This window comes from Poeciliopsis prolifica, unplaced genomic scaffold (assembly GCF_027474105.1).
Source record: "Poeciliopsis prolifica strain line A6 unplaced genomic scaffold, Auburn_PproV2 SCAFFOLD015, whole genome shotgun sequence".
Classification (NCBI taxonomy): domain Eukaryota; kingdom Metazoa; phylum Chordata; class Actinopteri; order Cyprinodontiformes; family Poeciliidae; genus Poeciliopsis; species Poeciliopsis prolifica.
In genome coordinates this window covers 10819444-10844568 of record NW_026562390.1, presented here as the reverse complement: position 1 = coordinate 10844568, position 25125 = coordinate 10819444, and the positions used below count along the sequence as shown (strand labels likewise).

Sequence of the window (25125 nt, the reverse complement as noted above, 5' to 3'; positions counted from 1 at the left end):
ATTATTATTATTATTATTATTATTACTTTTTGTGCTTTTAAAACATATTTTTGTTGTTGGGATAACTTTAACACCCTGCTCTCTGCCTTTACCACACATTTCAGAACATAAATTGTTTTAGTAGTAAAGGATAAAACGCTGCGCTCAGATTTAAGCATTTTAGTAACATAAGTCTCCATAAGCTCTCAGATGGTAAAGAAAACACACAAAAGACAGTTCCTGCTATTTCTAATTTGATTTAAGCCACAACTTACTGATAAATACTACGTATGGATATACAATTTCATTTTTGTTTTGTCTAAATAGACCAAATGTGTCTTCCAGAGCAGTAAAACCACGAACAACAAAACGTGAGCAAACCGTCCAAACACACAACGTGACGTGGCTGAGGGGGCGGGGCCACGTGCGTGTCGAGCTTATTTGCACAGGGAGTCACTTCCGTGTCGGCTGCCATTACTGTGGTGAATGAAGAAAGAGAATAAGGAGAGGCGGAGAGGGAGGGGCGGAGGAGCGGCACGCCTCGAGAAAGAAGAAAAGGTCTCTGCCTCTGGAGGAAGTGATTGTAACGGGGTCTGCAGCGGGAGGAAGCAGGTTTGGAGTCGGGCAGATAAGCAGCTCTCCCATGGCTCAGTCGGCCGCTAACGGTGTGGAGCAAGACTTGGCCACCAAGAGGCTGCACTCAAGGTAAGAACCCTTGGTAGACATGTATGTATATAAGGGGGTTGATCATATATTTTGTGATAAACCACAGGTATGTAAAGCGGTTTTAGGGACAGAAACACAAGAGAGGATAGAAGAAACTGCCAGCTCAGGGCTTTGCTTAAGGAGGAGCTAGTCTGAGGGAACCTCGTCCAGCCAGCTTTAGACTGGTTTAAAAAGACCCATCCAAAGCAGCAGGAGCAGCAGCCAGAGCTGAGCTCCAAGCCTTCCTCCTGGCTCGGATCATTGAGCCGCTGTGGCTGGAATGTACAGACTGAGAGGAGCCTTGAAAGATGTGGACTTTGGAGGAATGTTGCAGAGACGGACAGTCCACAGGTTGGACTTCATCTAGATGAGGCTTTGGGTTAGATGGACCATGTAAAAAAAAAAACAAACAAACAAAATATATATACTTGCAGTGCTTTTAATTTTTTTTGTTTTTTTGTTTTTTGTTTTGTTTTGCATATTTGTCCTTTGACGTCATTCGTTTTTGCGTATAAGCATAAGCACGTTTTGTTTATAAGTTTCCTTAGTTCTCCAGTCCTTGGTGTTTGTAAGTTACTTACCCATCATTCTGTTTTAGTTAAACTTGTCAAACATTAGGCTAATCATGTCGCCTCTAATTATCAGTATAGACTCCCAGTCAAAGGGTTTAATAATCATGTCTCTGGGTTAATTACCATGCCTCTGGGTAATAAAACAAGCCCTGATAAATGGTGAGTGGCTGTTACGATGTAAGGGAAAAACAAAGTCCAACATGATGACTTTCAGCAAACGCTGTCATGCTTCTTCCATTGTTTGCCAACAATGATTCTCCTGGTATCATCTTATTTAAGTCTCGTTCTTGTTTTGGTATACTACAGACAATACATGCACACTCGCATATCTGCACACTCACTGTAGAAAGGTTGTGTGTTGACCTAATTATGCTGGTGAAATTAGAAGGGAAAACAGCATTGCTGTGATTAGCACTATTAAATATAATTTGTGTGTCATTTTGTCAGGGGACACACCAACCTTGCAGGCTATTATGAATGTCACATCTCAAGTCAACACTCTATTAACATTCCAGGCAGCCTAATCTGTAGAGCAGACAGTGAACAGTGTAATGCCACAATGTGATTTTGGTTTTGTGAAATGGTCTGTGTAATTTAAATGCGCAGCCTGTACACAATCCTTTTGAAAGCATTAAAAAAAGCTTGACTTTCAATTCAGTGGTATCAATATCTTTATGGGTTCGGGGATCAACTGCAATTTTATTTTCTCTTTGCTGAATATGTGTTAAAAACATTAAACAAAACAACAACAACAACAAAAACAGCAAAAATACTTGGGGTATAATTCACGATATCAAAAGAAGAACAAAACAAAAAAAAAGCCAAACTTGATGCATCAACTTTAAACAGTGCAACATACAGCAGTATTAGCAACAAACCATAATATCTCATTAAATATTTCAAGCACTTACTTCTTCCAAACCTATTTTATTTTACGTGTATCTTTATTGCTTACTGTCATGAAATATTACTACTTTTAAGAGGCATTGGTCAATATAAATTTTTTTAGTTTTACTATTTTAGATAGAGCAGCTCTAAATAGAATGATATTAACTAGTTTCTCAATCAGATTATCTTTATGGATGTCCAGCCTTCACTTGGTTGCTTACTAGTAAGAGATGTGATTTTGAAACACTAACTTTTAAAAATTTTAATCAAGGCAGTTGGTCCAAGATTAGCTGGGTTGTATTGCTAATAGCATTTTTGCCTTAATCTCAGCACCTAAATTCAGAATTTCCATTGGGTTTCCAGCTTGCAAGAGGAGCAGCCTTAAATTGGATTTGCTGTAAATGCTGCATACATATTACAGCTTTAAAGCTACTCGGTTTACTGGTGGCCACTTTATATTGTACTCGGATTTCTCAATATATTTTGAATCTTGTGGGATTTTTGCATTTGTAGCTGCAGTTTGCTTATTAACTCTAACAGCGTTTAACTTCAGCATTACCTTGTAAATGATTTGTGTCAAAATTTCCACAGAGTTCCCCCTTAAAGGGAACAGAAATAGCAGGTCCCTTTACAAAACCTTGAGATCCTTGGTTACATTCAAAACATTTTCAGCTATGCAAACCATTTTAAACTCCTTAAACATTCAGTATTAGCTACTTTTCTGATAAACATTGTAAGCTGAAGCAAGCAACCAATAAAAGTCTCATCATAAAAAAAAAAAAAAAAAGAAAAATCAATGATTCAATCATGTCATGTTTTATGGTCAGAAATGCACTCAGAGAAACAAACAGCTGGGGAAAAGCAGCTTGGCATTCTTGCTTCCTACTAAACGTATTAACATTTGATCGCCATGTTTTAAACCATATCCTCTCTCAAATTTTATGCTTTATGTGCTTTTTAGATTTCTGAACAACTCCTGAGAGAACAGATTTTCTTCTAGTTTTTACATAATTTCCTTTCAGGTATGTGAAGGACATTTTGATCTTCTTCTAAATAATTCAGCCACTGAAAACATGGCTGAGACAAAACACAATGACAGGGTGGCGAAATGTACCTTTACAGGAGATTTGAAGAAAAGAAGAAAGAGGCTCTGTTTTGAGAGAAAAATACTGTGTGAGGAAAAGCATTCCTGGAGTTTTTCTTTAGTTCCCCTGACAACTAGCCATGGTAGACTGTAATTATGGCTGTATTACTACTCTGAGCACAGGGTTTCTTAGACATGCCAAGAGTCATGTGGAGCTTTTCAAAATGAAATAATAGAAAAAGACTTTAAAAATTGCTAATCATCACAACAGTGAGCATATAGACCTTTTATTAAGTGCAAATGACAATTTGAATAGTCTCTAAAATACAGGTCTACTGCTGTCTGTATTTTTTTTTTTTAGTTATCGCCTTTATAGAGATGTCTTGAACTATAATTTTTCAGAAGGGTCTTCTGTCTTATGCTAGTACTTTGTTAAAACCGACAGATGCTACAGTGGTATTCAAATTGATTTTCCAAATCGCAAACCCTTCATTGATTCATTTTATTACAGTTGACATGTACAGGATTACTAATGCAAATAATTAAGTGCCCAGACAAAAAAAGATCTCAATTGTAGGGTTGTAATTGCTTCATATTGTATTGTATTTGTATCTTATTTACAAATTTGGAGTTTAGAAACATATTGAAAAGTAAAATGATTTGTCACTTCTGCCTGATATGGTAATAAACCTTAAACATTTTAATGATTGAGGCATTTTTATAAAAAATTAAGTAATTAAGAACCAAAGTGTCCTTTTAAACTTGATGTGAGAGACACTATTTTAATTTGGTGTTAACTTGACTATATAACCTTCAAAAGGGGATTTGCTTTTTACTGGGAAACATTCATAGACTTGCCTCTAACCAGCTTCTTTCACAAACAATTTTGTTCTATCATTTAGTCTTTTGGAAAGTTTACAGACACAAGTGTGACACAAAAGCTCAGTTTTAAGTGTTCATTAGAGGAGAGAAGGGGACAGCTTTCTGCTCATATCTGACGCAACTCGAACCACAGAGACTGAAAGCCAATAAAGTTCTGCCATAGAGAACAAAGAAATTAGTGAATGTTTTGTTTTCTTTCCTTTTTTCCTTTTTTATGTGCTCATAAATCTGTGTATGTGTTTCACAGTGGTCTTTCTGTTGCTTTTATTTTCTTTGATGTTTTTCCATCACTGGGTCAGTTAGTGTTTTTTTTAAATTTTTTTTCTTACATATTTTATTGTTTAGTTGTGTTTGAGAGGAATTATTTCCCTTCTATTTCTGTCTTTTTTTTCTGAAAGAGAACCTATTTTATTAACTGCGACAACAGTCATGCTCCGTTTCCTGTGATCCACTTTTATTCATTTCTACATTCTTTCCATTTTACTGCCAAAATCTCAAAATCTGCCTCACATTTTCTATTCCTTTTCACTTAGCCGTTTCACTTTCTAAGCTCTGTGGATTTGTAAAAGTCATGCAAAAGTTTTTTTTTTTTGTTGTATGAAAATTTAACTATTGCTTTATTTGGAAAAAATTAAATAAGCCACCATCACAAAAGTTTAAACTTCTTTGCCTACTCACTTAATGTTTATGTCTTGTATAGCAGTGACTAGACTGGGGTTTTTAATGTGTTCTTTTGTAACATTATGTTCTTTCATTGGCCTTGTGGCTTTCCTTTCCTTGTGTTTGCTAATGCCTGCTGCATCTTCTATTTTGTTCTTGGAGCATACTATTTTTTTTTTGTGAAGTGTTGCCATCTGTTTTTCTAACTGGAATTTTAATTTAGAGTATCCATGTAAGAGTTCCACCAGTTTTCCAACCAGTAAAAATATTTGTTTTACCATTTTTGGTGTTCTTAGAATTGGACTTTGCACATTTTTGAGGACTGTTACCCGCAGCGGTAATCTGATCTGCATAATTTCCACATAACTTATTTAATATTTTCCAAGCGTGTTATTTTTTTAACCTTGTCTTTGTAATAAAAGTGACGTTACAATGTTACCTGTGAAGCCTGTACGTATAGTGGCTTCACATGAAATCCACCCATCTGGTGTGACATTTTTTAATCTAGTACACCCTGATATTCAGTTTGATTAAAGAATGCTGTTGCATTTTATTACTGAATGTTTCTACTTAAGAAAAAAAAAAACAATCACATCTAAACACATACATGTATGTAGCCAGTCTCATTTTGTACATTGCACATCATAGGATTAAGGGTGTGGAATACACAGAGGGCTTGGTTTCCTTAAACTTTTTCTCTAAGGAATATCCAACTGAGATTTACAATCAGTACATGGTTTCAATCATATAAAACACTTGCATCCAATATCACACGCCTTAAGTTAATTGAGTATAGATTCTTCCATTTCAGATCAGTTTGCGGTTGATTCATAAGAATAGAGCAGTAAACTGAAATTAATACGTCTCAAAAAATCTCTGATACTGATAAGTTGATATAATGTAAGAAGGACAGGAGTTAAAGAAGGAGCATGGTCCTATAGCCTTGTAAACTGGAGGATATATCAAACCTGAACATGCAACACATAAGTTAAAGCTGTGAGATTAGTGATAAGTCATGGAGCTCAATGGTAAACAGAGCGCAGTGACTAATGCTTTATAGCAAATCTCCCAACATGCCCAAAGATTGCATGTTTGTATAAAACATGCAGCAGCAGCTAGTTGCTTTTTGGGCCTAAAACAGAAGCAAGACTTATCCTTATGCAAGGATAAGTGTATTTGATAATAGATGGATATTTAAGTGCGACACATAGTGAAGGACTCAGCTGTAATCTCAGAGGTAAACTATTAATTTGGGAAAGGTAGACTATTGAGCTTTTGATTGATGTCTAGAGTCCTGCACTGTGGTATCTATTAGTTGAAAAGTTAAAAGGCTAATTTACCACTTATTAGGGCTGCTGTTGTAATGTTATGCTGCTTTTTCTTAAAACCTTATATTAAGTTGGTTAAAATGTTGATTAAGAAAAGAAATCAATTGTTCACTCCCTTGGCCTACAACAACAGTTATAACAATTCAAAGTTTTCTCCAGGTAAGCTGTCGGATTTCCATGATTTATCCCATATTTTATTTTGCTTTCTATGTAATTCTAACATTTTAGCTTTAAACCTTGCGATGTTATGGTAGATTTTATTCTGAATTTCTTCTAACCTGGTGTGTTAGAACAGGAGGTTTTAGCATAAAGTTCTCTCTAATTAAACCTTTTCTACATTAACCCTGATGACATTCTTACATTTGTTTTTATTTTGCCACAATGTATTCATTTAATTGGTCCTCTGGGTTTAATAATCTGTCTTTGCTGTGGACCTAATTATCTTTGTGCTCGTGTCAGCAGATGGGTGGATTACTGTGGGCCACTCACTTCATTGAACTCTAATAAGAAGGTGCAGGTCACTGGGTTAGTCGTGTTCCTCTCATTCCTTTTCTCTGTTTCTGAGCGGGACAACGGGCAAGTTTAAAAGTAATGCTGTAATGTAACTGAACGCGTCTCTGCTGTAACCTGGACCATTTTCTGTTAAGATAAAGAAACAAAGGGGCGGACTCATTTTGGTAATGCATAGAAACAGCAAAAAGAACACCAGGAGACTCTTTTTATCAGACAAAATGAATCTTTTTTGAAGACTTCTGAAGAGTTTCTCTTTTTTTGCAACACATATCTGGTGTAAATCTTTTGTGGAATTTCAAACGGTTCCCTTTTGACTGTTTTGGCTTAAAAACCGAGCTATTTAGTCTCTTTTTTATAACAGGCCTCAAGACTTCTGAAGTGGATGTTCTTGGATTGTGGGTATGACTTTCAGTTTGAACGACTGCGCATTGCTGGACATTTTCCAGCTATCTGGATTTTGGTGGAGCGATTTGAGACTGTGTGGGATTTGTATGGAAGGACAGCTGGTGCTTTTCTTTTTCTTCTTTCAATTTTGGAAAATCAACTTTGTGTAAAAAAAAACAACATCAACAAAAATATATTTAAAATTTTTTAGTTGGAAATTTTCTTAAACATTACCCTCATAGCAATGGAGCCGTGTCCTCTGACTGGAGCAGAGAGAGCCGTGTGCAGACTTGTCCACCACGGACCCCGACCACAGTCTATGCTAAGGCCTTTGCACTTGGAGCTCCAGGTGTATGTGGATAAGATGCGAACAAAGCAAAAACACAGGTGCTGTTTATATGGATGGGGTCATTTTAGCACTTTGATGTAAGATTTTGAATCACATCTAGCACTGTGATTTATTATTTGGACAAGTAGAGAAAATTTAATCAGATAGCGATGTTTATGCAAATTAATGTTAATGAAAAGCTGAGTCATAAATTTACTGTAGGAACCATGGACTGAATATTCAAAGACATCCTTTAAATGTTCTTGTTTAAAAAACCTCATCCTTGTTCTCTTCTGTGGAATAAAGGTTTTTGGAAAACAGATCAAATTCAAGGACATCCACCTCCTAACTATATTCAACGCTATATCTATTTAGGGGTACAGTGAAACTGAAAAGCTTCCTATAAATTCTGGATTGGATGTCTCATATGAGATTCTCAAGCTGTGAATATAGTCCTTTGTAAACATAAGATCATAAAGATGCAGTTACTTTTATGTAAAACTGAAAAGCAGTAAATATTCTTTCAAATGAACAAAAAGTCAATTACCCGTCCTTTTATTTACTGTTATATACAATCATATCTGTCTCTCTTACAAGTGAGGGAATAGTGTAGAAGCCTCTTTTCAGACATTGTTCAGCTACTCTATGTTCCATACAACCTGAAAAAAATCTTCAGTACTTTCTCTGGAATCCTATTAAAAAAACTTAAAAAAACAAAAGACATACCTCTTTTGGGAGTAAAGTCTATCATTTCTTTGCTGTAGGAACCATGAAAGAATATCAACTTGTTAATTTAACTTATCAATAGGCCAAGTAGCACTCAAAAATAATGGAGAACCTGAAATTGCTCTTCGGTGTTAAGTGTGCTGCTGGTGCTCCACCAGTCCATTTCTTTTCTCATCTTTATAATATTTGCATATTCTGTATATTGGCATTAGAATCTATCAGATGTCAGAATCGAAGCATGGAAAAGTTTCTACACATGGCCAAACTGACAGTCAAAATGCTTGGAAGTGTAAAAGCCAAGCAAGTAATAGTTTTCTCATTAGCACTTTGCAATTGTGATTTTGCACACATTGATATTGCAAGGAAAGTTGACCTTTTCAGGTCTTTTAAGCTCTGATGTGTTGCTCAAAGTAGAAAACCAGGATGCTTTTAATTTCATATGCTGTGTCAGTGAAGGAGGGCTGTGTTTCTCCGATGAGTGAGAAGTGCAACATCTTCTCATGGGGTTCAGCTTTGAGCTTAGACAGAGTTGCTACAGCAACAGTCCACAGAAATGCCTACAGAGCCTGTTGTCATAGTGATACTACCAGTTTAAGATGTTGCACCTCCACTTCAGTAGCATCTGTTTTACTGTAAATGGTCATAGGCTACATAGTGTAGACCAGGTACCTTTGACCTGGTATCTGTCTTGTCTCTTATCTTTCAGAATGGAGGCCTCTTGTTTGGAGTTGGCCTTGGAAGGTGAGCGGCTGTGCAAGGCGGGAGACTTTAAAGGAGGAACAGCGTTTTTTGAAGCAGCCGTGCAAGTTGGCACAGAAGACTTGAAGACCCTCAGTGCCATATACAGCCAGCTTGGCAATGCCTACTTCTACCTCAAGGAGTATGGAAAAGCCCTGGAATACCACAAACATGACCTAACCCTGGCCAGGTGAACAGTCACTTACTTACATTTACAGTTGGCTGAATGCAAATATACTTTTGGTGTATTACTAACAAAACTAGAAAATTTCTGAAGAAATTGAACCTGCCAAAGTGTTCCCGTCGGTTTGGACCCAGCGTTCTGATGCTAAAAATAAGCGTCAATGTTAAAGAAAGCTGTAATCAGTTGCATGTGGAGAGTCACAAGCTTGTTGACGAACATGGACTTGCACCATTCTGTATGTTAAAATTAGTGTATAAGCTAAAATTAGCCAAAATGCTAATGTTAACATGAATACTGTCATTAGCATGTGGGGCATCACTGGTAAGGAATATTTCACAGTAAAAGTTGACTACAAGCAGGATATTTAGCTTGTTAGTAAAATGGTCTCCTACAGTGACTGCAGCTGGTACTTCAGCAGGGAAATGATTAAACGCCCCCGGGAGATTTACTTTATTACATTACAGTCTCACTGGGGAGCACTGGGTCTGATTTAAGCAGGTAAATTGCATACATACCATACAACATGTCTGTAATGAACTGCATTTTAATACCTTAATGCTAATTATTCAACTTACTGATTCACGTCCGAAAGTGTTTTGTTCCATATTGTAAATGTAGAAATGTGTTTTTAATTTTCTCAGAACCATAGGTGACAGAATTGGAGAAGGAAAAGCTAGTGGTAACCTTGGTAACACCTTAAAAGTGTTGGGGCGTTTTGACGAGGCTGTTGTCTGCTGCCAAAGGCATCTGGATATTTCTCAAGAGCAGAGCGACAAGGTAAAGTGTATACTGATGAACAGCAATGCATCAACACCCGTCTTGGACTATAATAAAAATGACTTAAACAAACACATGCTTCAGTATCCTACTGTGTCTTTTTACTATAATGCTGTAGGTTGGAGAAGCGAGAGCACTGTACAACATTGGAAATGTGTTTCATGCAAAGGGCAAACAGCAGCTGTGGGGCTGCACCCAGGAACCAGGCGAGCTGCCGTCTGATGTCAGAGAGACACTGCAGAAGGCTACAGGCTTTTATGAGTATGTATTACTAATATAACGTATCCAATTGAATTTTTGAGTATATTTGTTTTTTGTTGTTGAGCTTAAAAGGTAGCAGGTAAAACCTTTTGTTTGAACAATTACTGAGGACTAAGAGTTGTACACACGTCTTACCTCAAGGTGGATACACTTTGGGATTTTTTAAAATTATGTTTGGAGCATAAAGAAAAAAAATGCAAGAGCTTTAAGAGTCAAACATGTTAAGCTTAGTAAATATCTAATATAATTATGAGTAATATAATTATGAGTAACTGTTTACATAGCAATTTTTTTTTAAATACGTTAACTGTTTTATTAGAAATAATATTTTCTGTTTACTACGTATAGTTTACATGCAACAAATTAGTGGCTGGCGAAACAGCTATGAGAAACTCAAGCTGCTCTCAAATTAAAGCTGCAGTATGTAAACTTTTTTTTTTTTTAAAGCTTTTTACTTATTTTTAAATGTTAAATTTAGAACATTCAAATTATAACGCAAATTAGTGTCTTATGCAAAAGTTCAAGAAGCTCAAGCTACATACTGAATGTTCATAAGTACTCCACAGTGCCACTCCCCCCTAAAGGTAAGGTAAGGTCATTTTATTTATATAGCACATTTTCAGGAACAAAGGCAATTCAAAGTGCTTTAAAAATAGTCTTTTGCCTGTTTACATAGCATAGAATGTACTGCAAACGATCATAGATGTCATAAATAAACCCAGAACATCAATTGAGGAGCTGCAAGGTGTAATGAGAACCAACCAATAGACAGAAGTTGAAGCCTTAAGGCAGAACCCCTCCTCATTTGCATAATGAGGCAGAAATACATGATGTAAAGAAAAAAATAGACAGGAACAAAGAAATTAAATCGCGGGGGGAGGGGAGGGAAACGGGTAAAAGGTTAACGGGAGAAATTAAAGGGATAACTTAAAGAGACTTTAATGCATTTCTAAGTAAAAGTGAAAAACATTACAATTATTTTGTATCCAGAGCATTTTATATTAAGGGCCAATATACACTTAAATTTGAGCAAAACAAAAAATCTTGAAAAAAATGTTTTCCCATTACCGTACCCTGTTTTTAGTCAATACAAATAATGTTTGTAACCCTAAATAATCTAGAATCATGTTTTGTGTTTTTCATGGAAGATTGTGAGGAGAAAAAAGCTCGTCTTTTTATACAGTTTATGTAAATGTTTGGTTTCAATTGTATAGATTAACGTTCTGGTACATGTAAAAATAAACAGTATAATATATTTTAAAGGACACTAAAGATATTACCTAATAAATGTCTTTTCAATCATTCTACTAATGGTTATTCTTATTACTACAGGATGAACTTGTGCTTGGTGAAAGAACTTGGGGATCGAGCAGCTCAGGGGAGAGCGTATGGAAACCTGGGAAATACCCACTACCTGCTAGGGAACTTTGTTGAAGCTATTAAGTTTCACCGTCAGGTGAGAGGTCACATGGTTAACTCAGAGGAGCCCAATGTGAATTGCCTGCCACATCCATTGAAACAGTAGCAGGTTTAGTTACGCTTCATGGTATTTTCTTCCACAAAAAGGAGGAGATTAATAACTAAAAATGTGTTTCGGTCTTTTTGTTGATATTAAAACTTTTTATGTTCCAGGAATGTATTTGGTCCTTCTATGAAACAGATGGTATCAGATTTTATTGTGAGACAAACAATGCAGTACGAGTTGTGTTCCTGCCAAGAAAAGTTCCTCATAAGACTTTATCTTGTTTAAATGTCAAATTGATGAAAATGTTACTTCCAAAAATACTTTGGGTCATCAGTTCATCTAGCAGGAGAGGAGGACTGATCTTTGTGTAATTTCTTTTAAACTTATTTATTTACATATGTACTTTTCTTGAAGCAAAAAAGTATACATTTTTGATAAATTCATAGGTGGGACTAAACTGAATGCATTTTGTTCTGCATTGCAAAATCTGGTTTAGCATGCAGAAAGTGTTCTACTTACTGAAACAAGAAGAAAATTGGTTTTGTGATTCATTGAAAAGTGTAGCTCAGTAACTCGTCTTGTTTTCATGTCACTCATCATTTGAAACCTTTTCTTTTCTGTTGTGAGAAGCCCACCTTTTCTATTACAAATCTATCAGGATTCAACAGAGCAGAACATGGTGCCTGTAAAAGGAAATAAAGGGGTGATTTGATCCACTAGTGCTGCAGAAACCCTTTTTTAGGTAAAAGAAAGAGGCAGAGCTTAATAGTTGAGCTACTTGTATACGAGTAAAAGTATGCTCCATCAAAAAAATGTGATCAAATAAAGCCAATAATGTATGGACTAAATGTTTTATTATTGGTAAGATGGAATGCAAAGTGTTGAAAAATGTTTTTTGAGCTTGTTCTGTCATTTACAGCGGTTATCCATTGCCAAGGAGTTTGGGGACAAAGCAGCTGAACGTCGAGCTTACAGTAATCTTGGCAATGCCCTGATATTTCTGGGACAGTTCAACACAGCCACTGAATATTACAGGTAAAGCAAAAGTACAGTGTGACATCTAGTGGAAGAATGTCTAAGTGGAACTGGGTTAATCCAGATACATGCCCCATCCCATTAAAAGCCAAAGGATTTCTATCTATCATCTCTCCAGTCATATGTTTTTTCCCCTTACTATTCTCTCGTTTCCCATCTCAGAAAAACTTTGCAGCTGTCTCGGCAGCTGAGGGACCAAGTGATGGAGGCGCAAGCTTGTTACAGTTTGGGAAACACTTACACACTACTGCAACAATATGAGAGGGCAATAGACTACCATCTGAAACATCTGTGCATAGCCCAGGAGCTCAATGACAGGTAGAGTAAATGGCAGGTATCATGAATGCATTTATTGGGATTCTCCACATAACTAAAGGATCAACAATAGCAGGATCTCATATTAGCACATTAATAAACACTAAAAAAAAAAGTAATACCAACAACCAAAGGTCCACACAAAGGAAGTAAATGTGTCATGATTTTTTTTTTTATATTAAGTGGTGTTTTTATGGGACTTAGCTACTAAGAGATAATAGACTCACAGTTTGCAGTGTTGAAAATGCAAACAAGACAAAAAAATAGACATGTTTGTTTCTATCTCATTGAGCCTGCTGCCAGTTCAATTTCATTCTTTGCTACATGTGGTTGTGAAAAGTTAGTGACATTTTTTCTTGTTCTGTTTAGACCCATCCCTTTATGATTTCTTTTTTATTTAATAGACTGGACAGCAAAAAAATCAGAATGGTCTTGAGGCATTTCCAACTTTTATGTACTTTAGTGCAAAGTGGCAAAAGCAAAAAATGGACTAAATATTTTTTTTTTTGCTAAATATTTGGTGTTTGTCAAATTTTGTAAAATGCCCTATGCCACAAAAACAAGTCATGATTATTAACAAAAATGCCTAACTTGACTATGATTTAGTCTGTGTTGGTTTTGTTTTTGATAGAGTTGGCGAGGGCCGTGCCTGCTGGAGCCTAGGAAATGCATATGTGTCTCTGGGAGACCATAAACAAGCCCTCCACTATGCCCGAAAACACCTGGACATCTCTAAAGAAGTAGGACATTTTAAATATCTCAGTAATCCAATGCAGTCCAGTGTGAAATAATTTTTTCTAACTTACCTCTGTCTCATTGCCTCTTATCCTCAGATTGGAGACAGAAACGGGGAGCTAACAGCCAGGATGAATGTGGAGCAGCTGATGGAAGCTTTGGGAGTCAATGAAAGTGATCTTTCTCCCTCCAGCTCGGAGTTTGAGATGCAAGGTAACACCCTGAAACTAGATTGCTTTTTTTAAGAAATATGGATGACTATTGGTTTTTCCAAGTAATTTTCACACATTTAAGGCAAGGGTAGGTTTTATTGGTCAGACTCTTTAAGTTGAGCTAAAAGTTTTTATTATATCTGAAAAGACAACTTTATAATAGATATTTTTGAAATGAGGTTCTGCCTAAGTAGCCCAAATAAATTGAAGGAATCTCTCAATATGTCATAAAAAATACTGTTGTATATTCAATTATTTATTGCATGTCAACAGTTTATCAAACTTATTTTTAAATACCTTACAATACAAAAGCCTGCTGAGTCTTTTTCTACTGTGACAAGTTCTACCCTCAAAAGTGTTGTATTTGTGTTTTGTGTGTTTGGTAATTGTAGAAATGTAGGAATTTTGAGTTTCTGACACTTAAGGAGTAAGAAATGAAGCTGAAAATCATTTAATTCCAGTCAACAATTAGTTTTCTTGGTGCATCTTTGTTTTTCCAGTTTTGAAGCATGGGTCTAGCAATTTGCTCAAGTAGGCCATATAATGACAAGATCCTTTTATAAGCTACTTTGTCATGAAGATGTATTTAAAAAATAAGTTTATTCTGTGGCTAAGCAAACTTTTATGATCACTGTAAATAAAATTAAGAAAAGATGCATTTAAAACAGCTCTAAAACATGTGTTTTCAATGTTATTTTCACAGTTAACCTCTATGTTGAAGTTTAACACCAATTTAAAGCAGTGTGGTGTTTGTGTTATGTCTGAGCTGAGGCTAAAGATAATTTTTCATACCAAATCAAACGATTCAACAGTTCACAAGTTTGTGCATTTGAGCTTCTTAAAAAATATACAGAGCCTGGGAAATCTCTTCAGTCTTTCTGGTCTATATAGTGTCTACATTCATGAACACACCTCAGGGTAGAAACTGACACACATTTCTCGCTTTGGAATCAGAGCTTGGCAAACAGATGCTTTATTTAGTTTGTCTGCCTGGTTGTTTGCCTCACGTTGGTCATCATGAGACCACCGCCGAAATTACCGTCTAACAGACTGAAAAAAGATAAACAGCTGGCAGCTTTTAGCCCATGTTAGTTCATTTAAGACAGTGTGAGTCTCTAATGTTGAATAATCACATCTTAACTGTGATGTAACATTTATTTACTTTTTTTTTTTTTTTTTTGCAGGAGCAAGACCCAAAATCACTAAGAGAAACAGCATGGACAGTGTAGAACTATGGAAGTACTCCTCAGACAAGGTGGTGTGTATAACTGCTGAAATATGTTTTGTTTTTTCTTAAACTCTTGCTCATCTATTTATCTCTAACGTGCTTCATTGCAACAGAATGGTGACAACCAAACCTGGGAAAATATGCAGAGAAAATCCAGAAATCAGCTGTCGCAACCTGGTAAAAGAAAAGGCTACCCGGACAGTCAGTCGTCTGATGAAAGGCCCTGGTTGGACTCCCCTGTTGACACCGACGATATCACTGTTCAAGTTACACCTCCAGTGTCTGTAAGTAATCTGTTTTATCAAGTTATTATGATTAAAAACACATTCGCTTAGCTAATTACAAATATATTTTTATAGATTTTAGTTTTGGGCTTACAAAGCTCCAACCGGCTGACATCAATTTCATCTGGTTCCAATCTCTCTTTAATAATTCTCAATAACAAATTAACTTTTTTATTATCATTTGCATGAAGTGAATTTGTCTATAATTACAGATTTACACTGAAATAAGACAATGATTTCTCAAAAACAGTCCAATTTTATAAAGCTCTTCAATCTTTCAGCTTCTGCTTTGCTGAAAATCTTCAATTGCATCAAAATACTCCAGGCTATATTGAAGACAATTAAATGCATCTGAAATGAGTTGTTGTAAATTTTAATAGCTCCTTTATAAGTACAATTATAGTCTCCTTTTTTTTCTTTTTAGCTGCATTTAATAATGCTAAAATGTCACTTATGCATATTTATTTTTTGTTTTCAAAGAAAGTATCAGCTGTGTCCAACTCAGTATGAAAGTCATTAATTTACTCATGTGTTTTTAAATGATAAATTTTCTGTTCATAGGTTTATTGTAGCTTTATGGAAGCTTTCTGTAATGATTATTAATCGTTTATCCACCTGATTTCTATAACTTCTGATGGTTTGCTTCTGGACTACAATTCTTAGATATAATTGAACGCTCTGTTGCAGAACAAATACAGACAGAAAATGTGGGAATATCAATCATAGCTTTAATGTGATAATGATGGCAAAGCTTTCATCTTTAAAAGATTGGTTGGATGACCTGATAAAAATGGACTCTAATTTAAATTAATCTTAGATTGTGTAATGGAAAAAGAGAAGGGTGTCAAATTGAATTTCATTTTTTTTCTGGTGTTTTCTAAGATTCTTTTTTTCTCAGTGCACTTTATTTATGTATTAGACAATTTTTATGAGGCAATTTTCTGCCATAGATTGAGAATGCGGTGAGAGGTGTAAAAACCAGAATGTTGTATACTGTTTTGATTCTGTTTCACTTTGAATGAATGTTTGACACAGACTTCCTAAAGCTACGGGTTAAGCTTCGGCTCATTGTAGGTGCAGCACGAAAGACACCTAATCAGCACAAATGGTTCTTTCAGTCTCCATAAGTTGGTTATCATTATAAGAACTTTAATGCATATCAGATAACAGAAGAGCTTCTTACATCTTTGTATTTCCACTGTCTTGTTTATGAACAACTCACTGATGCAAAAAATATAGAGAATAGCCAAGTCTTATTCTGGTGATAACAACACCCACACTGAATGTTGTTGTCAGTGTGACCTGATATCGCTTTAGTCTGGGATGTTCACTGATAGAAAGATCAAATCTTTAGTTTCCAACCGACTAATCACAAATTAGGCCCCCTGAGGCGTAAAATCAGACAATTTTTGTGCATCCCGAGCTTGAGCTCAAGTTGTACATTTTTATATTTTAAGCTTAACATTCAAATGCCAGTTTTTTAAACTTTGATACTTTAAAATCACAAAAAGAGACTTCCTTCATTGGTTTTGTTGCCAACAGTAGGGAAAAATTTATTTTAGAGCTACAAACCTATTAGATTTTATGTGGTGTTAAATGTGTAGCAGTTGCGGTTTAATTCCTTCGTACTTTCTGTAATATGTCAGACAATTATTGCAGTCGTTGAGGGCTCATCTTAGCAAAGACAAGATTCAGATTATCAGAAGACCTCAGAGACATTGACTCAGTTTAATTTCCTTCAGTTCCACTTTCAAGGAAATATAAAATCAGTAAACCTTTTTGAATGTTAATTTTTATTAAGTGTTCATTATGAAATTATGAAATGAATGTGCTGGCAACATTGTAACAGTATCTACTCATTTAAGAGCTATTAGCAGTTTGCTGTGAAACAGAATGTTTAATGAATGTGCTCCGTCACAGCTGCTGGAGCCTCACACCCCTACAGCATCTAATCATCTGCCAATGTGATGATATTAATTGTTGTAATCAGTTGACTGACAGGACTGAAAAACATGGAAATTACTTGTGTGATTCATAATTGTTCATCTTAATTGAGTAGAAAATGTGAATCTTCTTGCGCTTAACAATGTTGAAGAGTATTCATTGTTAGGTTTGACCATTTTTTGGCAAGTTATGCATTGAAATGGGATGCGATTAAAATCCTCTTGAGATTTTTTCACACCTAAACACTATTGTACAGTAACACCACATGCTGACATTGTTTGTTTGCTTTATTTTTTCTGGAGATAGAAATTGGCAGGAGTTTGTCCTGTAATCAGGTTTGCCGGTGTGAATCCTTGCATTTTCCTGCTGGTTGTAGTCAGAGGTCTGGTGGCATCATGCATTTTGTCTCTGATGGTGACAAGCTACAGGACTGTAGCCACAGCTGCCCTGGTGGAGTCTGACAGAGTTTGAATGTGTGCGTTGATGGGTGAATGACTGAATGTAGTGCGAAGTGCTTTGGAGGTCGTCTGATTTTGATAAAGTACTATACAAATACAGTACATATAACATATCTTCCCCACTGGGAATATGACAATATTCTCACCTGAAGCATCTGAAGTGCTAAGCTAATGTTCGCATGCTACTTTTCTGCTTTCATATATCTTGTCGATAATTTGGGTAGTATATCACTACAGTACCAGTTAATGTTTTATGCAGAAATTAAGTTATTTTTTCTCACTGTTTCACAAATGTAATTCTCTGAGTTGACCATGATATTTTCAAACAACTGTCTGAGCACAGTGTCCAAACAGATCATGTTGCATTGAGGCAGCCAATGCAGTCTTTTTCACTCTCAGAACAACACGGCCATCTGTTTTTCATGAGCAAAAATATTTCCAAAAAGCTAAATATCTATTCCAACTCATCTAAAAACTAAAGGCTTGAATCACTCATCATTCAGCTCTGCAGAGGCCTGGTAATGATTTTTTCATTTGTTTCAGGTGTGTAAATAAAAAATGAAGGATGGTAGCTCTCAAGGAGTGGAGTTGGCCACCATTTATTTGCTGTTTAAGTTACAGGTTCTATGTTAAGTTGTGTGTGGTTTGCATATTTGGAGCATTGTCGGTTTTTATGGGCACAATCTGTTCTACCTCTAGACTGTGAGGATTGAAGTAAACAAGGCCTTTCTTCTAAACTATCATTGCCATTCTCAGTCAAATTGTTTTGTTTTCTGCAGCTTTCTTTCCCTACTTTTCTCTGTCCCCTTTTCTCTCTCTCTTGATCATCACATGTTCTTTTCTCTTGTTCTGTCATTGTGGCCTACTTGACTAATTGGACATCACAAAGTAGGAAGTGACTAGATCCACAGAGAATCCATTGGGCCAAGGACACAGGACACAAATTACTAGAAGTCACACCAGATTAGACTTTTTGAAAAGCAAAAAATGCGTGGTTCCTCATCAGTTTAGCACATCTGATCCCTACTGGAATAGCCTGTTGCCAAGCATTGCTCACACTTCTACTCCCCCTGCATACATCTTTCTATCCTTTATCTCCCTTCCTCCCGCTTTGTCCCCCACAGCTCTGCCTCTCAGCTGATAATGTGACCTTGATCGGAGAGCTGGTACCCTCCCCACAGGGTCAAACGCTTAGCTTCCCATAATGAGTTGTTTTCCCACAGTGGGTGAACAGGACAAAAATGGCCTGCCAGGGATCTACATAGAGGGAGAAAGAGAGGGAGAGAGAAACTGAGAGACCGGAGAGGACAAGGTAGTATGCAGTTTAAAAGAGGCCTGGAATAGCGGACTAAATCAGAGGCTAGTGGATGTGTTTCTCAAAGAGAAGAATATTGAGTCTTGGATGATGGCAGAAAAGAAAGGGGTGTGAGCCAGACATGTGAACAGAGTGATCCAGAAAGAGTGGAATGCGAGATAAAGGCTAGACAACTGCTGCTGGTAAGATGTTTCACTTTACTTAGAGTTTTTGTACGTTGCTAAAAGGGTACCAGAAGGATATCTGTTTGCATTTTTGACATAGCAGTGTAGTGTCTTTAGAAATCACAAAATAGGGCAATTCAGATGGAAAACACAGGAAACACAAATGCATGAGTTAGAGACTAAACGGTCCATGTAATCACATGCTAATTTTGAAGTGAAGCGGGCAATCCTTGGGCAGTTTCTGTACTTTCATAAGCGCTTGTACCATGATTTGTGCTACACAACTACATACAAATAATTAATGTATTTTTAAGAGCTTTACAAAAACATTAAGTTATGTTTTTTATACAACTGCTACTTTTGGTATTGCTTCTTAAAAAATGGAACACATTTTAGGAAAAAAAAATGGAGTTTGAAATTAACTGTAAAACTGACATCACAGCCCTTATATAATAGTTTGTTAAAAATAATAGAATATTCTTTTTAACGGAATATTCTATTTCTGTTCTATTTGAACTTTAGTTCAATTTATTTCCTGAACTAAAAAAGAAAAAAAAAAAGTAGAATGGCTTCATTTAATTCACCTTTCATCAATAACTGCATTTTTAAATAAGAAGAGGCTCCATCTTGTGTTACAACCAGGAACTACAGGAAATATGGATTATGCTATATTGAAGAATTTATTTACAAAGGTTTTGCTATTCTGATACTGTTTAAAGAAATGGATTGTAAAGCTATTATATATAACTTACTTAAAAGATATTTGTAAACCAATTTGTTTTATCTGTTTTGCATGAAGGTAAGAATGCACAAATTACCTAACTATGGTAAAATTATGGTACTTTTAGTCAAGATTATAATAAAGTAACATTCTTATTCTTTTCCATGCCAGTATTCATCAACAAAACAAAAATGGGATCATTAGACTTTTTAGCAGAGATAAACCCATCCTAAAAATATATGTTTCGTGAATGAGTGATTGATAATCCCATTTTCTTGGACAAGTAAAATCAATGAAGAATTTTAAATGTGTAGTTACTTTCTTTGCAACTACATCTACTGTATGTCTCTTGATATTTTCTTTATTTTGATCCATGCGAATGTACTCTTTTTGCATTATCTGACATTCAGCGTCTGACATTTAGGCATTTTTTTATTGAAATAAATGCCTAGCAAAATGCCCAAATGGTTTATTTTGCTATTTTTTATTTTTTTTTACGCATAAGATGTAGTTCATCATCCGGTGGTCCAAAATCAATCAGGGTGTAGATTAAGAGTGTTGTCATTTTCTTTTCAGAAACTGGGCCGCGACCCCTCCGATGAAGACTGCTTCTTTGACCTTCTCAGTAAGTTCCAGAGCAGCCGCATGGACGATCAGCGCTGCCATCTTGATGAAACACAGAACGGAGATAACGCAGAGGGTGCTGCCAACACATCCCTAAATGAGATGATAGGTCAGTTAATTTTTTCTTCTTCACCTTTTCAGTTTTATTACCAAAGTGCACCTGGGGAAAAAAGTTAATTATTCTAAATCGTCACACTAGGAAGTAATTTCTCTGTCTTGTACTGTCCTTTACAGATCCTGCACTTACCACATCCCCCCAGACTGAGGAGCTGTTTGACTTGATTGCTAGCTCTCAGAGTCGCCGCCTTGATGATCAGCGTGTTAGTGTTGGAAACCTCCCAGGCCTTAGGATTACTCACAACAACCTGGGACATCTGGTTGGTGAGGGAGATCATCAAGAACCCAGCGACGATTTCTTCAACATGCTTATTAAGAGCCAGGTCAGAACCCCATTTTATAGAAGTGCTAAAGTTAAATTGTCATAGAATACTGAAACACTTTAAGGACGTCAGGGTTCCTGTGGAATCATAAAACTGCTAAACTGAAATGCTTCATTTTCCAAATCTAATGTGCTTGGAAAAATAACAAAATTATTATGATTTTTTTATTTACTGCCGATTTACAACAAATGTCATTCTTGGGCACTAAATAAGGGAAAACTGGTCCAATTCACTTGCAGTTGAATAAAGTGAATTCACTATAATCCAGGCATGAAGGCAGATTAGGGGGCAATGAGATGCAGTTCTGCCTGATCCTACATATTAAACCAGATGTTCTAGCTCAGTTTCTAGCATCAAAAGTTATTTATGTAAGAATTCTCAGCCCTTGACTCATTGACTTTGATGGAATCCATCATCCTGAGCAAGCACGGGGTGACAGTAGCAAGGATGAGTCTATTAAACATAAAAAAAATTCCCAGCAAAAGAAGGCCAAGTAGGAGTGTTAATCCGCTCCAACAGACTAGGAATTGGGAGCGCAGAGCATGCCAAACGGGAAGAAAAACAAACAAAAAAACAATTCAGTAGGGTTTCCTTTGGCGAAACAAAATCAGAGTATATAGAGTTACTCTGGTATTGGTCCCCTCTGATTTAGAAAAAAATAGTTTAGCACAAACTCCTGGTTTAGATCTATGTGAAGATAAAAAAAAAAAAACATGTACTACAGCCCTTTACCCACTGGAAGCCAGCTTTCAAGCTGCTTTCATTAGGTCTAATCTGCCAATTTTGACAAATTCTGTTTGTTTTTTTTGTCTAAGAATTATAACAAAAAAAATCCACTAGAGATAAATTGTTTGGATTCAAAATCTGTACATCTATCAAAGGAGTTGCAAGATTAAGCTTTCTGTAGGCAAGCATGTCATTTATCTTCATTTGGTGCATCTTTTATAAAAAGAAAAAAACTCACATTGATATAATAAACATCAAGTTTAGCCAGTATCAGGATTTCTTTAATATCATAATTATATTGTCATCCCAGTCGGTGTGTGTGCAACAAGTACTGTTTAAAGTGCAATGATTATTGGCTAACATTTTCCAAGTATTATGAACTTTCATTATAGGGGCTAATGTCATAGCTTGCTTGTCTCATGGCAGCAGAAGTTCACACCAGATAAATGCTAAAGTTCAGGGTAATGGAAGGAAAGCCGGTGGACATATACCAAAAGATATTATCATTGAGCATCCATCATTTATTCGAGTTTAACTTCTTTCATTTTTTTGGCCTTAGTCCTCTAGGATTGATGATCAACGGTGCTCCCCACCAGAAGCAGGCCCTCATGCCCCCACAGTGCCTGATGAAGATTTCTTCAGCTTAATCCAAAGGGTACAGGCAAAGCGTATGGATGAGCAGCGGGTCCAGCTACCCTCAGATGACCAGGACCAGGACAGTTCTCACTCCCCTGACCAGGAGCCACCTGGTGACTTTCCAAGCTAGGACTTGGTGAATAATGCTGTACATCTTGTCATGTCATTTAAAATAGAAAACAGAGGCAAAAGCAGGATGAGCAGGCCGTAAAAAAAAAAAATAAATAAATAAATGAAAAAGGTACTGATGGGTGACCTAACCAGTTAATTAATGAAGAGAGAAATTTCATGTGCAATAGGTGGTGCCCTGTTAAATGTTACTTGATGTATTATGTATAACGTGTAAATACAATGTTAAACAAAATGGGAGGCTCGAGGAGTCTGCAAAAAGTTTAGGGTGGCTTAACAAAGATAGAAAAAGTATCTACTCAGTCTAATGCCTTAATCAAATGATTTTTCAGACCTGAGATTGTATTCCCTAGTGTCAAATGCATTTTTGGATGCACAGGTTGGGCATACAGTATGATGTGGAGAGTAAAACTTATAAAACAGTATAGTTATAATGGGAGGTGTGCACTGACGTTTGTTAACATGAACTATAATGTTTAGAAATTTAATTCCATTGTGCTCTGATTAATGCTGCTTAGTTTTATCCTTGATCTGTTTGTGGTTTCTACCACTTTTAGTGTTGTCTGTGCCGTGACAGTATTAATGTTGGCCTTTGACAAACTCATTTGGTCATCTTGAGTTATTTTACTAATTATTTGATAAAAAAAAAAGAAAGAAAAGAAATTATCCACTGACAAAATAAGAAAATTGTCTTTGTTTTTACAATAAAGTTCTAATTAATTTTTTTCTAGACCAAGGTTAAAGGGCAAATTACATGGCTTCTTTATGGGTACAGACCAGAGTTACTTGCTAATTTAACCTTAAATTCTTTGAATTTTATTTGTTGATGATTTTTTCACTTGCCTGTGATCCTTAGAAGATCTGACAACTAATTACATTTCGCAGCTTTTATTTATTGGTTAAAAGCAAAGAGATGTCATGTTTCTGGTGCGTATTCGTAGCACACTGCCTCAATGTGGTAAAAACTTATTACGTATGTGAATTGAAGGGTGTGGTCTTTTAATATGAGTGACATTGTGATTCAGCATCACAGTTCTGCATGATTACTTTGGTTGTGCTTATTGTTGCTAGCATTATAAATGCTTTAGAATAATCGATTGCAGATAAGTGCATTTTTCAGTTTGTTAGAGAGAGTTGTAGACTAGCCATGGGCTGGTGTAGGAGTCTCAGGGTATAACCTTGAAGAAACACCATGGGTTTGCGGTATTATGACATTTAAACTTGACCTAATTGCAATTACTTAAAACAGAAATGCAATAAGTAATCATACTTGTATCATCTGACACTTTTATTGTTACTCCCTTGGTATCAAAAATGTAAAGTAACAGCTAAATTTTGAAGGAGAAAAAAGTCCAGTTGTGCAGAATATTAGTTTATTTATCCTCTGCCTGTTTTTGTTTCACGTAGAACTGCTAAATCGTCTAATGTGTAATTGATGAAGAGCCGAGCCAACTTCCAGCCACCTGTACGCAGCAACAGGTGTGAGCGAGCTGACTTCATGTTACTGCTTCCTCAGTTCTCTCCCAGAACAAACTGGTTTCTATAGCCCATCTTGCATCATCTCTTTAAGGCTGACTTTAAACCACAGGAATTATAAGATGAAATTGCTTGCAGTTTTCAAAGAATTTTATTTTTCTTCAAACAATGGAATACCTCGACAGTTCTAACCACCCAATTGCTACTACATGCTACACATGAAAAACTTAAATTTGCCAGGAGTCTGAAAGTAAGACCAGCTACAAAGTATCTATTTTAATGGTACTGGGATTATGTATTCTTAACTTTAGAATTTTCTTTTTTTATTTAGAAGTATTGCATACCTCATATTTGAACCTCAGAGTTCATACCATGTAATTTAATAGAAATTGTGAATCACATTGGAATACTCAGTCCATTTCTCTTTGATATTAAACATATTGGGAGCTTTAGTTAAAATATTCCTTTTTTTTCTGTAAATGAACATTTTTAGAAAAATTATCTGGAATGCTTTTAATTATCTTTGCCATAATTGTACATAAAAATATATTTTGTATTTATGTTCCTTTTAAGGACATGAATATGTCGCCTCATGCTTTTAATAAAATGTTTCGAATGTTTATATGAATTGCGTTACTTCCTCCTTTCAGGAACAGGTGCTCCACATATGATTGTGTCAACATATTCAGCAAGCTGAAAAGTTACGTCTTTACCTACCACTTATTGAACGAGTTTATGACCCTGGAACTGTAGAAAAGTACCAGCCAAGCCAATTTCCTAGCTTCCGCATTCATTGCATAATCACAACTGGGTTGGACTAAAAAGCATTTTTCAGTTTTTTTAAGCAGTTGCTTAAAGATAATAAGACTAGAAACCATAACACAATCTTTTATATCATATTTCAGTTAGAATATGTGTGTTAAGTTAGTAGGTGGCAATTCCTCTTTTTAAAGTTTACTTCCTCCTAAAGTCCTTGCATAATTTCTTTACCAGACATGTCAGAACATATTTTGAATGGTTCAATCTTGCTAAGCCATTTACACCTCACATTTGGATACACTTCTATACAGCTGTTAATTTTTCTGCCACTGTTCTTCCCTCAAGTTACCCTCCCTTTAGTTTTACCCCTGCTTTCTTCAGTTCATCAGACATTCCCTTCCCCTCTCCCTCCCTCTCCTCATCTATTCTTCCTCCCTCTTACCCATAGTG

The 25125-nt window shown here is 36.0% G+C and overlaps 1 protein-coding gene across 5 annotated transcripts; it reads left to right on the top strand.

The window, feature by feature from the left end:
* The first annotated feature begins 446 nt into the window (after positions 1–446).
* On the top strand, positions 447–24538 carry gpsm1b (G protein signaling modulator 1b). 5 transcript variants are annotated; one of them, XM_055040481.1, is made up of 14 exons: positions 447–684; positions 8756–8977; positions 9613–9748; positions 9867–10009; positions 11342–11465; positions 12394–12509; positions 12672–12827; positions 13456–13564; positions 13658–13772; positions 14956–15026; positions 15113–15283; positions 20462–20618; positions 20744–20949; positions 22235–24538. In XM_055040481.1, exons 1-14 carry the CDS (start codon positions 623–625, stop codon positions 22439–22441), a joined length of 1995 nt encoding a protein of 664 aa, XP_054896456.1. In that variant the 5' UTR covers positions 447–622; the 3' UTR covers positions 22442–24538. The 5 variants fall into 5 exon arrangements, with proteins under 5 accessions (XP_054896456.1, XP_054896455.1, XP_054896457.1 ...); XM_055040480.1 differs by having other exon boundaries at positions 14956–15029; XM_055040482.1 differs by lacking the exon at positions 447–684 and adding an exon at positions 6631–7010 and having other exon boundaries at positions 14956–15029.
* The last annotated feature ends 587 nt before the right edge of the window (positions 24539–25125 follow it).